This window comes from Ovis canadensis, chromosome 12 (genome assembly GCF_042477335.2).
Source record: "Ovis canadensis isolate MfBH-ARS-UI-01 breed Bighorn chromosome 12, ARS-UI_OviCan_v2, whole genome shotgun sequence".
NCBI classification, from domain to species: Eukaryota; Metazoa; Chordata; class Mammalia; order Artiodactyla; family Bovidae; genus Ovis; species Ovis canadensis.
The window spans coordinates 44,227,757-44,242,386 of NC_091256.1; the positions used below are offsets into that span (position 1 = coordinate 44,227,757).

Sequence of the window (14,630 nt, forward strand, 5' to 3'; positions counted from 1 at the left end):
GGCAGAGTTTCCATGAGGAGAATGAAGCAAAGGAAATGAGAGACGTTTAACGCAGACACAGTTGCAAGAATGCTCATAACCAGAGAATGGTAACTGATGGCTCTGGAAGGGAATAGAAGTGACGCAGTTGAAGTGATTGGAGATGCACATAAAGAAGGTTTTCTCAAGGGCTGGCCTTGAGGTTGACATTATTTGATGTTATTAATGTTCTCCATGACAGATATATCAGATTCGCTCAGGGCCATCCTTTCCTGGGCTCAATCCCTTGCTACGGCTACTGAGTTATTTGAGTTCCTGGAACCCTCTTGGTTCTGCCACCCAAGGCTCCCTGCATATAACTCAAGTCTCAGGTTCCTCCTGTCACTTGAGAGTCCAATGACATGCCAACTTCTAGAATTTAGGATTTGACTTCTGAAGCAACAGCTAAAAGGACTGATGAATGTAATATGAAGTACAGGGGACTTGCCTCCCATGAGGAAAATTCTGGACCCATGGGAAACATGAGATGAAAGTGGGACAGATAAATTCCCTCTCCTTTCCTCCTTCCAGTGAGCTATTTGGAGGAACAGTTTCTCTGTACAGCCTTCCCAGAAACAGCCTGTGTGGCTGTGACTCTGTGGCTTATTATAAGGCAGTTGCCGGTATAGTAGCATCGCCTTACATGATTTTGCATTCTTCCATGCCTCACCTTCCTTCCTTTCCCTCACTCTCACTGTCCTAGGTTTCAACTAAAATATACATTAGCATTTAATCCTTGCTCAAGTTCTGGGACAGCAGAAGTGAAGGTATTGGCAAAGTCATAGTTGAAATTACCCAGTTAATTAAAACATCCAAAAACAGGTATGAAAAGATATACTAAGTCATGGAAATGTAAGTAGTCTGATTATGTAAGAAAAATGACTGGTGAAAAAGTCAATAAACTCAGAAATCAGATGGGAACTGATAAGCAGAAAGCTTTGAAGGAGCCATTCTAGCTCACCAAAAAAGAGATAAATATCACGATGTTTAAAAGGCTAACATCACAGAAATTCCAATCCTCACTCTCCTACCTGCTTAAAATCCTTCAGCGGCTCCTCATGGTGCCCAGGATAAGTTTCAAACATTTGTACATAACTCAAGAGAAAGGCCCTTCCAGGTCTAATTTCTGAGAGTCTCACTTTCTCTAAATACGTTGTTTAGTCGCTGAGTCGTGTCTGACTATTTGTGACCCCATGGACTGTAGCCCACCAGGTTCCTCTGTTCTTGGGATTTTCTGGGCAAGTATACTGAAGTGGGCTGCCATTTCCTCTTCCAGGAGATCTTCCTGACCCAGGGATTGAGCCTGTGTCTCCTGCATTGGCAGGTGGATTCTCTACCAGCCCTCTTAATACGCAGAAAGTGACACACATAAAAATGTTACTCCCACCCTAACAATGAGAGAAAAAAGTCAGATAATCAACAAAGGCATATTTATTCTCGAGCCAGTCAGAGAGCTGAGGTTGGACAATAAGTAGGTGAACTAAATTCCAAAAAGCAGTGTGCCTCTCTGAGAAGAGGCAGAAACACTTGAATTGTTTTACCTTTGACAGAGCATGGGAAGAGAAACCACCACTATAAAAGGAGGGAAGGTGAAAGCAGGCAACATTTTAACCAGTTTTTAAGAGGGTGGTCATCTAGTGTGATTGTCTAGAACTCCTGGGAGCCCCAGACACAAGAGGACAAGAAGAGCTCACGTTCATTCTTTAGCACTTTTCCAGAGGCTTCTTTCCACTGGATGCTCACAAGAAAAACTGGGAGCAGGAGAGGAGACATGTACCCATACCATGCAGGGCACAAGAAAAAACCCTGCCCTCTGCCCACATACTGGACCCCAGTTTTTCATATGAAGCAAAAGCCTCAAGCCTCTGGGGAAGTGAAAAGAAACCTTCCCAGGAGAGGGTTCAGTGCCTCCGGGGAAATATTAGAAGCAAAAGCCATCTTCTCCTGGGAGGGGTGGAAGCCTCTTTACCTGGCCCTAGGAATAGCTAAGCTTTCACTGAGGAACAGGCCAAAGCAAAATCCATCATCAATATGATGGTAGATGTTTGAAATCCAGCTCTCAGGGGGAAAACAAAGTCCTGATTTGTGGTGTCTGCTCATCTCTGTGATGTGACTCCTTCTCTGGGTGTATCTATGTATGTGCTAAGTTGTGTCTGACTCTTTTGCAATTCTGTGGACTGTAGCCTGCCTGGGTCCTCTATCCATGAGATTTTCCCAGGCAAGAATACTGGAACGGGTTGCCATTTCCTTCTCCAGGGGATCTTCCAACCCAGGGATAGAGCCTGTGTCTCCTGCATCTCCTACATTGCAGGAGGATTCTTTACTGCTGAGCCACCAGGTAAATATTTCTACCTTGGCCAATTTAAAACTACCAGCATGATGTTAGATGACTCACACATTTATAAAAATTTAACAATCAGCTCAAGCACACAGTTGCATCTGACCCTGAGGAGGCATCGGGCTTCCCTTGTAGCTCAGCTGGTAAAGACTCTGCCTGCTGTGCAGGAGACCCAGGCTCGATTCCTGGGTCAGGAAGATCCCCTGGAGAAGGAAATGGCAACCCACTCCAGTATTCTTGCCTAGAGAATCCCATGGACAGAGGAGCCTGGCAGGCTATAGTCCATGGTGTCATAAGAGTTGGACACAACTTAGTGACCAACACCCCCTTCCCCGACCCAAGGAAGCATCAGAAAACCCCATCCTCATCCTAGTGCCCATTACAAAACCACAATGAGAGTCAAATGGAAAAGACCAGAAATAAAAAACAAACAGAAACCCAGCATCAACACTACAGAATTTCTTTGATGGGCCTATGAACAGAATGGATTCAACACAGGGAAGGAAAATCATGAAGTCTGAGATTGGCCAATGGACATTATCCAAACTAAACACAAAGAAGAGAGAAAGGAGCTGGCGGGGAGGCAGGGGGTAGTATGGGCAGAGAAGAGACTCGAATGGTGCATCTAAGAGCTACGGGACATCAGATGATCTGAGCAATGTACAACTGGAATCCCAGAAGAGGGAGAGAGAGAAAGTGGGATGGGAAGATCTAACTCCCGCGCACTGCCTCGCCTTGTCTACTGTCAATCTCCCTTTTTAAAGCCACCGTGAAGCTATTGAAGAGGCCGTGTCTTCGTTGACTCTCAGGACCTTCAAACAGTTATTCCTTTTTCTCTGTTAAGATTACTTCTACTTCTCAGGATTCAGTTAGGTATTATTTCTCTAAGGAATTGTACAGTGGGGTCTCTAAACCTGAATTGGCTGCCAGTCTGGTGGGACCCAGAACATCTGATTCACTCTCATCATAGTATGTTACACCCCTGTGATTACCTTGTGCTCCTGGCAGAATTGAAAACTCCTTAAGGGTAGAGATCATGCCTTTTTTCTTTTGTATGCTCAGTTCAGTTCAGTTCATTTGCTCAGTCGTATCCAACTCTTTGTGACCCCATCAACCACAGCACGTCAGCCCTCCCTGTTCATCATCAACTCCCGGAGTCTACCCAAACCCATGTCCATCGAGTCAGTGATGCCATCCAACCATCTCATCCTCTGTCGTCCCCTTCTCCTGTTGCCCTCAAACTTTCCCAGCATCAGGGTCTTTTCAAATGAGTCAGCTATTCACATCAGGTGGCCAAAGTATTGGAGTTTCAGCTTCAACATCAGTCCTTCCAATGAACACCCAGGACTGATCTCCTTTAGGATGGACTGGTAGGATCTCCTTGCAGTCCAAGGGATTCTCAAGAGTCTTCTGCAACACCACAGTTCAAAAGCATCAATTCTTCAGTGCTCAGCTTTCTTTATACTCCAACTCTCACATCCATATATGACCACTGGAAAAGCCATAGCCTTGACTTGAGGGACCTTTGTGGGCAAAGTAATGTCTGTGCTTTTTAATATGCTGTCTAGGTTGGTCATAAGTTTCCTTCCAAGGAGTAAGCGTCTTTTAATTTCATTGCTGCAATCACAATCTGCAGTGATTTTGGAGCCCAGAAAAATAAAGTCAGCCACTGTTTCCACTGTTTCCCCATCTATTTCCCATGAAGTGATGGGACCGGATGCCATGATCTTAGTTTTCTAAATGTTGAGCTTTAAGCCAACTTTTTCACTCTCCTCTTTCACTTTCATCAAAGGCTCTTTATTCTTCACTTTCTGCCATAAGGGTGGTGTCATCTGTATATCTGAGGTTATTGATGTTTCCAAGCAATCTTGATTTCAGCTTGTGCTTCCTCCAGCCCAGAGTTTCTCATGATGTACTCTGCATATAAGTTAAATAAGCAAGGTGACAATATACAGCCTTGATATACTCCTTTTTCTATTTGGAACCAGTCTGCTGTTCCATGTCCAGTTCTAACAGTTGCTTCTGACCTGCATACAGGTTTCTCAAAAGGCAGGTCAGGTGGTGTGGTATGCCCATCTCTTTCAGAATTTTCCACAAGAGAAGACTCTACACATGGACATCACCAGATGGTCAACACCGAAATCAGATTGATTATATTCTTTGCAGCCAAAGATGGATAAGCTCTATACAGTCAGCAAAAATAAGACTGGGAGCTGATTGGCTCAGATCATGAACTCCTTATTGCCAAATTCAGACTGAAATTGAATAAAGTGGAGAAAACCACTAGACCATTCAGGTACGACCTAAATCAAATCCCCTATGACTATACAGTGGAAATGAGAAATAGATTTAAGGGACTAGATGTGATACACAGAGTACTTGATGAACTATGGATGGAGGTTCATGACATTGTACAGGAGACAGGGATCAAGACCATCCCCAAGAAAAAGAAATGCAAAAAAAGCAAAATGGCTGTCTGAGGAGGCCTTACAAATAGCTGGGCAAAGAGGAGAAGTGAAAAGCAAAGGAGAAAGGAAAGGTATACCCATTTGAATGCAGAGTTCCAAAGAATAGCAAGGAGAGATAAGTGATCTCAGTGATCAGTGCAAAGAAATAGAGGGAAACAATAGAATGGGAAAGATTAGAAATCTCTTCAAGAAAATTAGAGATACCAAGGTAACATTTCATGCAAAGATGGGCTCAATAAAGGACAGAAATGGTATGGGCCTAACAGAAGCAGAAGATATTAAGAAGAGGTGGCAAGAATACACGGAAGAACTGTACAAAAAAGATCTTCACAACCAAGATAATCACGATGGTGTGATCACAAACCTAGAGCCAGACATCCTGGAATGTGAAGTCAAGTGGGCCTTAGGAAGCATCACTACAAACAAAGCTAGTGGAGGTGATGGGATTCCAGTTGAGCTATTTCAAATCCTGGAAGATGATGCTGTGAAAGTGCTGCACTCAATATGCCAGCAAATTTGGAAAACTCAGCAGTGGCCACAGGACTGGAAAAGGTCAGTTTTCATTCCAATCTCAAAGAAAGGTAATGCCAAAGAATGCTCAAACTACCACACAATTGCACTCATCTCACACGGTAGTAAAGTAATGCTTAAAATTCTCCAAGCCAGGCTTCAGCAATATGTGAACCATGAACTTCCAGATGTTCAAGCTGGTTTTAGAAAAGGCAGAGGAACCAGAGATCAAATTGCCAACATCCATTGGATCATTGAAGAAGCAAGAGTTCCAGAAAAAAACATCTATTTCTGCTTGATTGACTATGCCAAAGCCTTTGTACACTCAATGCTTAATAAATGTTAATAAATACAGGGATATAGTAATAAGCTAGAAAATACAAAATATTGCACAAACCAAGCAATCTAGTTTAAGTTTTCACATTGAACATGCAAAGTTCAAAATTACTGGAAATTTAAATAGCAATACAACAAATGGGATCACAGACGAGAAAAATGAATCGTATTTAACTTGAAAGCATAAATCACAATTTAAATCATAAGAGTTAGGATAACAAAAATGCTAATCAAAAGTTCTCAATCTACCTAAAAGATAAAACCAAAATGATAAATTTGTCTTTAATGAAGGAATTGACTCAGGGAGGCTTACACTGGATACATGGAAGACATTTTTGGGGATCTTAAGCATGGAGATACATTCTTTTTTTCTAAACAAACACACACATACATTCATATGCTCACAAACACTTGGAATATCATAGGTATATCACAAGTATGGTCTGAAATGTTGTTCTGTAAACCAGCTGTTGAAAACTCAGAAGGCATTTATCCTTAGAAATAACATCATGTAAACATGGTATTTTGTTTTACAGACTGCTTTCACAATAGCCTATTTAACCCATAATATAAATAAACTACCTTCTAGAACTTTTGCCTCTCAAGTTTCTGTTGGATGTCCAAAATCTAGAACAGAACCTGGTGTATATGTTAAGGTGTTGGTAAGGATGCTGAATGATTAATAATGGGAAACATTTGTTGTGGACACAGACCCTGTTCTAAAGAGTTTTCAGGGGTTGTTTTAGGCCATTATCACAGCCTTATAAGGTAGTGTTTCTCAGATAATGAAAGTGATAAAGTGAGGAAATAAAGATTAAATTTATGATTTAAGGGATTTGCTTTTGACCTCACATCTAGGAAGAAAGCCTTCTTCTAGGGTGCATGCTCTTAACCACTGTACATACTGTGAAAATTAGTAAATAGAAATCTTATTTAAAATGGAGTTGGGAGGCCAGTAGGGGGAACTCTCAAGCCCCACCACTCCAGTATAAGGTTACTACTTTAACCGAGCAAGAGAAAGAAAGAAAGAAAGAAAGAAAAAAAAAAAAAAAAAAAAAGACTCCTTGCCAGGCAACAACCTGGCCCTTTAGAGACTATCACAACTCAGCCAATGAAAAGCCACTAGTTCAAATTCCCAGTTTCCTCTAATGAACTCTTTGTTTAATAACAGCTCCACCAACTCCTTTTCTAGAAAAGAACATTCTTCTCCTTTGTTATTTGGACTTGCCTGTGGTGTGCTACCGATTACATGTTCTGAATTGTATATCCTTGCTGTTCTCAACTTAACCTATTTTGTTAGTAAAAAAACTGGCTGTTTTATTGTTTTAGGTCGACAATACTGTTTCTCTACTTTCAGTTTTAGGTCTTAAAAAGCATAGGACTAGAACCAGAATGTTGTTAAACGAATGGAAGCTCCATAAGGGCAGGATGCCCTCAGGACAAGCAGATTTATCCAAGCACATCAGTGCTATATAATAAGCGCTCAATAAATATTTGACAACCTACTCCAGTGTTCCTGCCAGGAGAATTCCATGGACAGGGGAGCTTGGCAGGCTATAGTCCACAGGTCACAAAAAGCTGGAAATGACTGAGCCCCACTCTATTTTTGCCTGAAAAATCCCATGGACAGAGGAGCCTGGCAGGTTACAGTCCAAAGGGTTGCAAAGAGTGAGACATGACTGAACATGCCTGCACACACAAATAAGTGGAAGAGTTATTTTCCCTTTCCTTGGATATTGGGCCTATTCTAAGCATCAGTTATACCAGAAAGTCTGACGTTTCCCTCCTTCTCTTTTGTTGGGTATATTTCTCATTTAATTTTCTCCCAGGTGATCAGTTATGATACTGTCTGTTTTGTTCTAGCTATAGCAACTGCACAGCCTGCTTTATATAATTTATTCACCCTCAGATCAAAATCTAACTCCTATAGCTAGAACTTCCTCTGTTACTGAGGGAAAGCATCTGATTTCAGGTGTTCCCAACAAAATGTAACTGAAAATGCCTTCCAGTCCGCTTAGGGATTTGCCAAGAATGCACAGAATAATTGGATTTTAAAGAAATTGCTTGCTGACCCCAACTGACATAAATTTGGTACAATCTGGGGGGCGGGGAAGGGTCACACTTTCTAAGCTGTTTCTGGTTTGTGTAGCTTCCTTTTTCCCTCTACACAATATTCTCAGATTGTTTGTCTTTAGACCCCTTAGGGGAGGCAGGCTACCTAATCCATGGTCTAGCAAAATGAAAGCTAGTGATAACAAAGTAACATTTCAAAACAGAGTTGAAATGAGCTTCTTTCCTAGCAACATATGGACTACATACCAGTGATTACAATTTGATATTATAAAATAACGGCATATACATCTAAAATAACACAGCAATTATGCTAATTTACTTTTAAAAGTATGTTGTCAGTTATTTAAACACCCAGATTCCCAAGCAGTTCATCACCAAAGGAGTACTTCTCTAAAGAAAACTGGTGGTGGTGATGGACAGATAGGAGGTGGGGATTATATACACATTTGCTTTAGCAAAAGAGATGACGGATGATTCACTTCTGAATTACAACTCATACAGGACGTGAAGCTTATTTCTTGAGAAAATAATACACTGCTGTTGCAAATATGAAGTATTGCATTATAAGAGGTTAGCAAACAACAAGTGAAATCAATTCTCCTGAAACTAAACTGAGATTATTTTATAGCCAAAATTAAGAAGAGCAGTATTTGAAGAGCAAGATGAAGTCAAGTGCAACACTGGTAATGCAATATGGACTAAATGTCCTTCCCCCAGATCACGGGAAGCCAAACTACTGGTGCTTGTGCAGCATCATAGGAGCTCTGCGAGGCGTGGAGGCCCGTGAAATATGCATCGGCATTCTCAGGAAGCTGTTTTGACTTCTAAAACCCACCCTGCACTACTTCTAAAACATTCACTTAATAGATTTTGACATTGTCCATAAGAACTGCAGAAATGACCTATAATTTTCCGTCAGTTTTCCTGACCATCACTACCCCGGGAACTTTGGTGTATATTTTGATTACTCTTCTTAATGAGGAAAGATCAAGTCAAGAAATTACCTTGGGAATGGGGAAAGTTTGATCACTATACATCCCAGATTTAATATCAACAAACTTTTAGTTTATGCAAAACCAAGAAAACAGGAGATCAAAACAAACAAATGAAAACAACCCTCCAGGCCACCAACTCCTGCTCAGGCTGCCAAGGGTGGCTGTCCTCCAGAACATCCCTCCTTTCTGCTTCTGGGGTTTCAGGAGGCACAGGGCAGCCACAAGTCACCTCCCCCAGATGGCAGGTGGCATCACAGCTGCCCTGGACTCTGGGCTCATACATCCTTGACCAGCTCAAATAGAGGGGGAGTCTGCAACTGTGGGAAAGAGGCAGAGGTGAAGACCCTTTTTCTTTTTCTATCACCTGGCCAACTATAGTGACTTGGTACAAAATAGTTGACGAATAAATACACAACAAACAAATTCTGGCTTCAGCTTACTTTACCAGCACCATGTCCATAAACCTGCACTCAACAGTTCACATGCTCTTTTCAACCACACATACAGCAGTGTAGGAAGTAACTCTTTCCTGTCCAAAATTAATTCCTAATCAATGCTTGATGTCCCAACCTTCCTCTACACTCAGGACACCTACACTGCCTCTGTGTCTGCTTTAGTATCTCCAGATTTATTTTGATTCTAAAAATCCCCTTCACAGAAGTACGGAGTTTTTTGAAACCCCTTAGAAATTTTAAAATTATTTCATTATTCTATATAATATGATTAAAAGGGGAATTTTAACTAAAAGCATTTAATTTGAAATAAATATATAATTGCTTTCCTGGTAGCTCAGTAGTAAAGAATCTGCCTGCCAATGGAGAAGATGTGGGTTTGATCCTGAGGTCAGGAAGATCCCCTGGAGAATGAAAAGGCAATCTGCTCCAGTGTTCTTACCTGGGAAATTCCATGTACAGAGGAGCCTGGTGGGCTAAGTCCATGGGGTCGCAAAAGAGTTGGACACAACTTAGCGACTAAACAACAATAACAACTATCTCTGATTAAGACACCTTATTTTCTTAGGTTATTACATGCTTTATCTTACAAAAAACATGCAAAACCTAATTTCTAGAAGAGAAGTTTTGAAATTTCTGCATATTACTTTACCAAGTCCACCTTAAAGGTAGACAGTTTTCCTACAGTATTCTATATTAAATATACTTCTGTGTCTTTAGAGAATAGTAGAGAGGGAATGTGCTCTCCTCTGTGTGTATAATAAGAACAACCTAAATTGAGAAAATATAAATATATAAAGTATTAGATTTTGAGCATGCTCCTTGAGCACCACCGTAACCATGAATTCTATTTATTTATTCCAGAACAATTCCCATTCTGTTTCTGAACCAAACACATTCACTATGTGGCACATTAGTTGATGATAAAGTATTTATTACCTTTGCTTCATTATCTCATGTAGTCTCCCATGCTGGACACACTGCTCCTCTAATTCATCATTTCTTCTCTGTAACTTTTCCAGTTTGTCATATGTATACCTCTTTTCTTGACTGAGCTGAGCTATTTCAGATCTAAAGAGATGTAAACAGAAATAATAGATGTTAAGCAAGAATACTGGAGTGGGTTGCCATTTCCTTCTCCAGGGGATCGTTCCGACCCAGGGATTGAACCCAGGTCTCCCGCATTGTAGGCAGATGCTCTACCGTCTAAGCCATGAGGGAAGTCCCCTTTCAAACAGAAATAACAGATGTTAAAGGTTTTTATTACCATAGCATGTTTTTATTGTATAACCTCATCATTTCCTTGAACTCTACACTTAAACATGGGTCAATAAAATTATTTTATGTAAAATAAAATATTGCAGAGATTACAGAATGTCTAGTAGACAGATATACACGCTGCAGAGACTCAAGTGGTAGCACATGAAAGAATAACAACTTGCTCTAATAGAGAGATTTTTCAAGGTACAAGGCAAAAATAATAATCAAATCCCATTTTTAAAAAAGACTATATTAAGTTACCAAATATTTACTGAGTACCTATTACAGGCAAGCTATCATGCTGTTATAGGAACAACCCTGGGCCTAGTTTCTATGAAAAAGAGTTGTTTCTTTTAACTGACATAACTAATTTAATGGCACAAGATTAAAATAATGTAGTTTTTTTAAATGATGGTTCTCTGCTCCCTGACCCTATGTCTAGATTGTCAATGTAATTACTATTTCAATTGTAGTTAAAGCAGTACCAGTTTTCTGTTATAACAACTACTTAAATATCGGTCCTTGTTATCTAAGAAGTATACTATACATGTGTACATGCAATGCAGCCCACTCCAGTACTCTTGCCTGGAAAATCCCATGGACGGAGGAGCCTGGTAGGCTGCAGTCCATGGGGTCGCTAACAAGGCGACTTCACTTTCACTTTTCACTTTCATGCACTGGAGAAGGAAATGGCAACTGACTCCAGTGTTCTTGCCTGGAGAATCCCAGGGACAGAAGAGCCTGGTAGGCTGCCATCTCTGGGGTCACACAGAGTCAGACACGACTGAAGCAACTTAGCAGCAGTAGCAGCAGCAAGTGGCATGAGTGGTAAAGAATCTGCCTGCCAATGCAGGAGACACAAAAGACATGAGTTCGATCTCTGGGTTGGGAAGATCTCCTGGAGAAGGAAATGGCAACCCACTCCAGTATTCTTACCTGGAAAATTCCATGGACAAAGGTGCCTAATGGGCTACAGTCTAAGGGGTTGCAAAGAGTTGAACACGATTGAGCATGTATATACATACATATTTTCCCTAAATGAATGGGCATTAGTGTGGAGTGATTGAGCGGTGAGCCATCTTTTCTGATGGGAGATTCCCAATAGTATCTGTATCTGTAATTCTTTCCCCCGTGGCCATTCTGTTTCTCAAAGGAAGGATTCTCCAGTTTTCTACCTGTTGTGTACAACACTAACCATCAGTGGTCTAGGAGCTGATTGGAAATAGACGGCTGGTGTTCTCACCTTTCAGAATACAAGCATGCTTCTATGCACTCAGTCACTCAGTCTTGTCAGATGCTTTGAGACCATGTGGACTGTGGGCCTCCAGGCTCCTCTGTCCCTGGGATTCTCCAGGTAAGAATACTGGAGTGGGTTGCCATTTCCTACTCCAGGAGATCGTCCCCACTCAGAGATCAAACTCAAGTTTCCTTCAGAATATAGACTTTCAATTAATTCCTCTATTCTAACTTTAGTACAGCTATTTAAACCAGTGCTTGCTGGTTTAATCTCTTTAGAGAGGAAGCCCATAATTTTCTGGGTGGAGGAGTGATGGTCCCCTGGCTGCATGGGGTGGGAGGCAGAATTTTCAACTTCGGTTTCAGTCCTATGTTCCACTCCTGCCTTCTAAGGTTTTCTGGGATCCTCAGAGCAGATCAGCTTGCCTCACGTACAAGTAACCTTGTCTGCAGACATTTAAGGTTCCTCTTCCTCCATTTGCTAAGTCAGGTACCATTCCCGCAATTTTCTTTTAGTCTTCACCAATTTCATTTGGGATTACAGATATCTACTTTGATGATGGTTGATGTCTGTCAGGAGATAGGCTACCTCTTCTGTGCCTTGGATGGCTATTTCAAGTCTCAAAATCTGAAGATAAGAAAGACATCTATCCAAGAAAAATTATATCCTTGCTTTTGCTTTAATTAAACATTACTTCTCGCTACACCGTTTCCTCATACTGCACTGCCTCATAGGTTAGAACTGAAAGCTTAAAACTCTTGCATATTAAAATATGAGTAGTTAACAACTGGTTTGTTTCTTGAAGTTTAAATATAGAGTTGGCCAAAAGGCTCGTTTGGAAAAACCCAAACAAACTTTTTGGCCAACCCATAAGACACTTGATGTAAAATTACTTCCCTCCAAAGAAAGAATTCCTCCATTAGGAGCAATAGCCTTTCTAATTTTCTTCCTTTTTTTTTTTTTCCTGGAAAAGACTGGGATTTGCTAAGGGAGTTTACTTCAAGGACCAAACTGCTTCACATGGAAAAAAGCAATTTCTCACTTGAGTTCAACCTATTCCTCATTTTGTTTTTACTTTGGTTCAAGTTTCATCGCAAAGGAAGCTTGTTCTGATTAATACGTGTAGTTCTCAATATGTCAGCATGTTTTTTGAAACCTCTAGCTTTTATGCATACATTAACTTATAATTTATTCCTGTGAACTGTGCTCTCTGCCTTATCCTTCTTGCTAGATTACGCATGAGGGCAAGGATTATCTCATTTTCAAGCTCAGATCAGGAACTCAATCTACATTTACTTTTTCTAATAACAATTTACTTATATTTGAAATGTCTAAATAAGTAAATAATCACTTGTCTCTCCTTTTCCTTTCAAAATCACATATAATATAAAAGAATTTAGAAGCAGTTATATAAAGCTGTTAATTTAGTATTCTTCCAAGGTTAGCATTTTCTATCACAATATGCACTATGCACTAAAATTCCTAAAGGACCAAAAATACCCTTAAACCAGATTAGAAAAAAATGTGGAAGAATGTTTATCTATTCTCAGGTACTTTCCCAGGGGGAAAAAAAAAAAAAAACAGTCACTAAAAGAAAAATCAGGAAGGAAGCATAGATTTTACAATATAAAAATATAAAGCTTTTATACACAAATAACATGTTTTCATGAGAATGTTCCTTGTAACCCTGTTTCTAGATGCAACCTTGTTCTGCAACCTAATATAATAAAACTTAATCCAGAAATGTATCAGCAGATGATTAGTTATATTACATGAAAAAAGAACTATCAAGATGCTGTTCTGATAATATGGCTATCTACTGGTGTTATATATTGAGCTAAAACATGACATACTGGTAAAAAAGGAAAATATTAAAAATCAGCATAAAGTAATTCTATCTTATAAAATAAAAAATAATATCTCTTGGTGTCCTGATTAGAAATTTCTTTTTTCCTTTTTCTTTATTTTCTGAATTTTTACAATGAACATGTATTTAAGACAAAAAATGAAGTCACTTTGATTCTGAAAAGGTTGTTAAGAAACAAAAAGAAGTGGGGACAAATTTTCTAAAGTAAAAAAAAAAAGGGGGATATAAACAATGAGATGAATGAATATTAGAAGCATTATATAATAAATCACTATTCCCCACTCTTCATCAAAATTCCAATTAAAAAAGTACAAGGGATATGAAAAATACTCACAGAAGAATAAACATAAATGGTCTATAAACATTTAGAAAATATTCAATTTCCCTATTATTCAAAGAAATGCCTAATAAAAGCAGATAAATTTGGCTTTCATAAAAGTCAAACATTTATTCTATGCCTATACTATACCAGGTTGTGGAATTCATCCTTCACATTATGATCTCAATTAATCCTACAAGGTAACTGTTTATTCCCTTTTCTCTGTGGGGTAAATATGAAATTTAATGATTTGCCTAAGGTCACCCAAATGGTTATTAGCCAAGCCCAGACACAGACACTGTTCTGGCCAACTCTAAAGGGGTCGCCCCACCCACTGTGCAACACTGCCTCTCACTTCTTTTTATAAAAATCTCTGACTTCTTTTTGTCACATACTGGTATGCACATAGATATACCGAGCAGAATGTAGTGTAGTACTTAAGCAAGGTCATGCACATTATCAGCCTTAAAAGGGTGCATAGTCTTGGACCAGCAATCCTTTCAGACATCTCAACTAAAAAGAGCATGAAAAAATTCAGATTTAGGTATAAAATTATTATTAGATTATTCATTACATTTAAAAATACTTTAAAATTATGATAAATTACTACGCACACAAATGATTCAGTTGAAACTATGTTTCCACAGTATTTACTGATGTAGAAAAGTATACATTAGATAATATCAAATAAAAAAGCAAGATGCAACTATACACACACACACACACACTATGATGTCATAATAAAAATGTATGGTAA

The 14,630-nt window shown here is 39.6% G+C and overlaps 1 protein-coding gene across 8 annotated transcripts in view; it reads right to left on the reverse strand.

Moving 5' to 3' along the window:
* Positions 1-14,630, reverse strand: part of SDCCAG8 (SHH signaling and ciliogenesis regulator SDCCAG8) — a 243,423-nt gene that overhangs the window by 58,157 nt on the left and 170,636 nt on the right. For 6 of the 8 annotated variants that reach the window (XR_011247670.1, XR_011247669.1, XM_069545550.1 and 3 more), the window contains one exon: positions 10,130-10,261. The exons of the other annotated variants lie outside the window; for them this stretch is intronic. Coding sequence is in view for 4 of the 6 variants with exons in the window: in XM_069545550.1 (XP_069401651.1) it covers positions 10,130-10,261 (132 nt within the window). In the remaining 2 variants the exon portion in view is untranslated. The remainder of the gene's footprint in view (positions 1-10,129; positions 10,262-14,630) is intronic. 8 annotated transcript variants of the gene reach the window in all.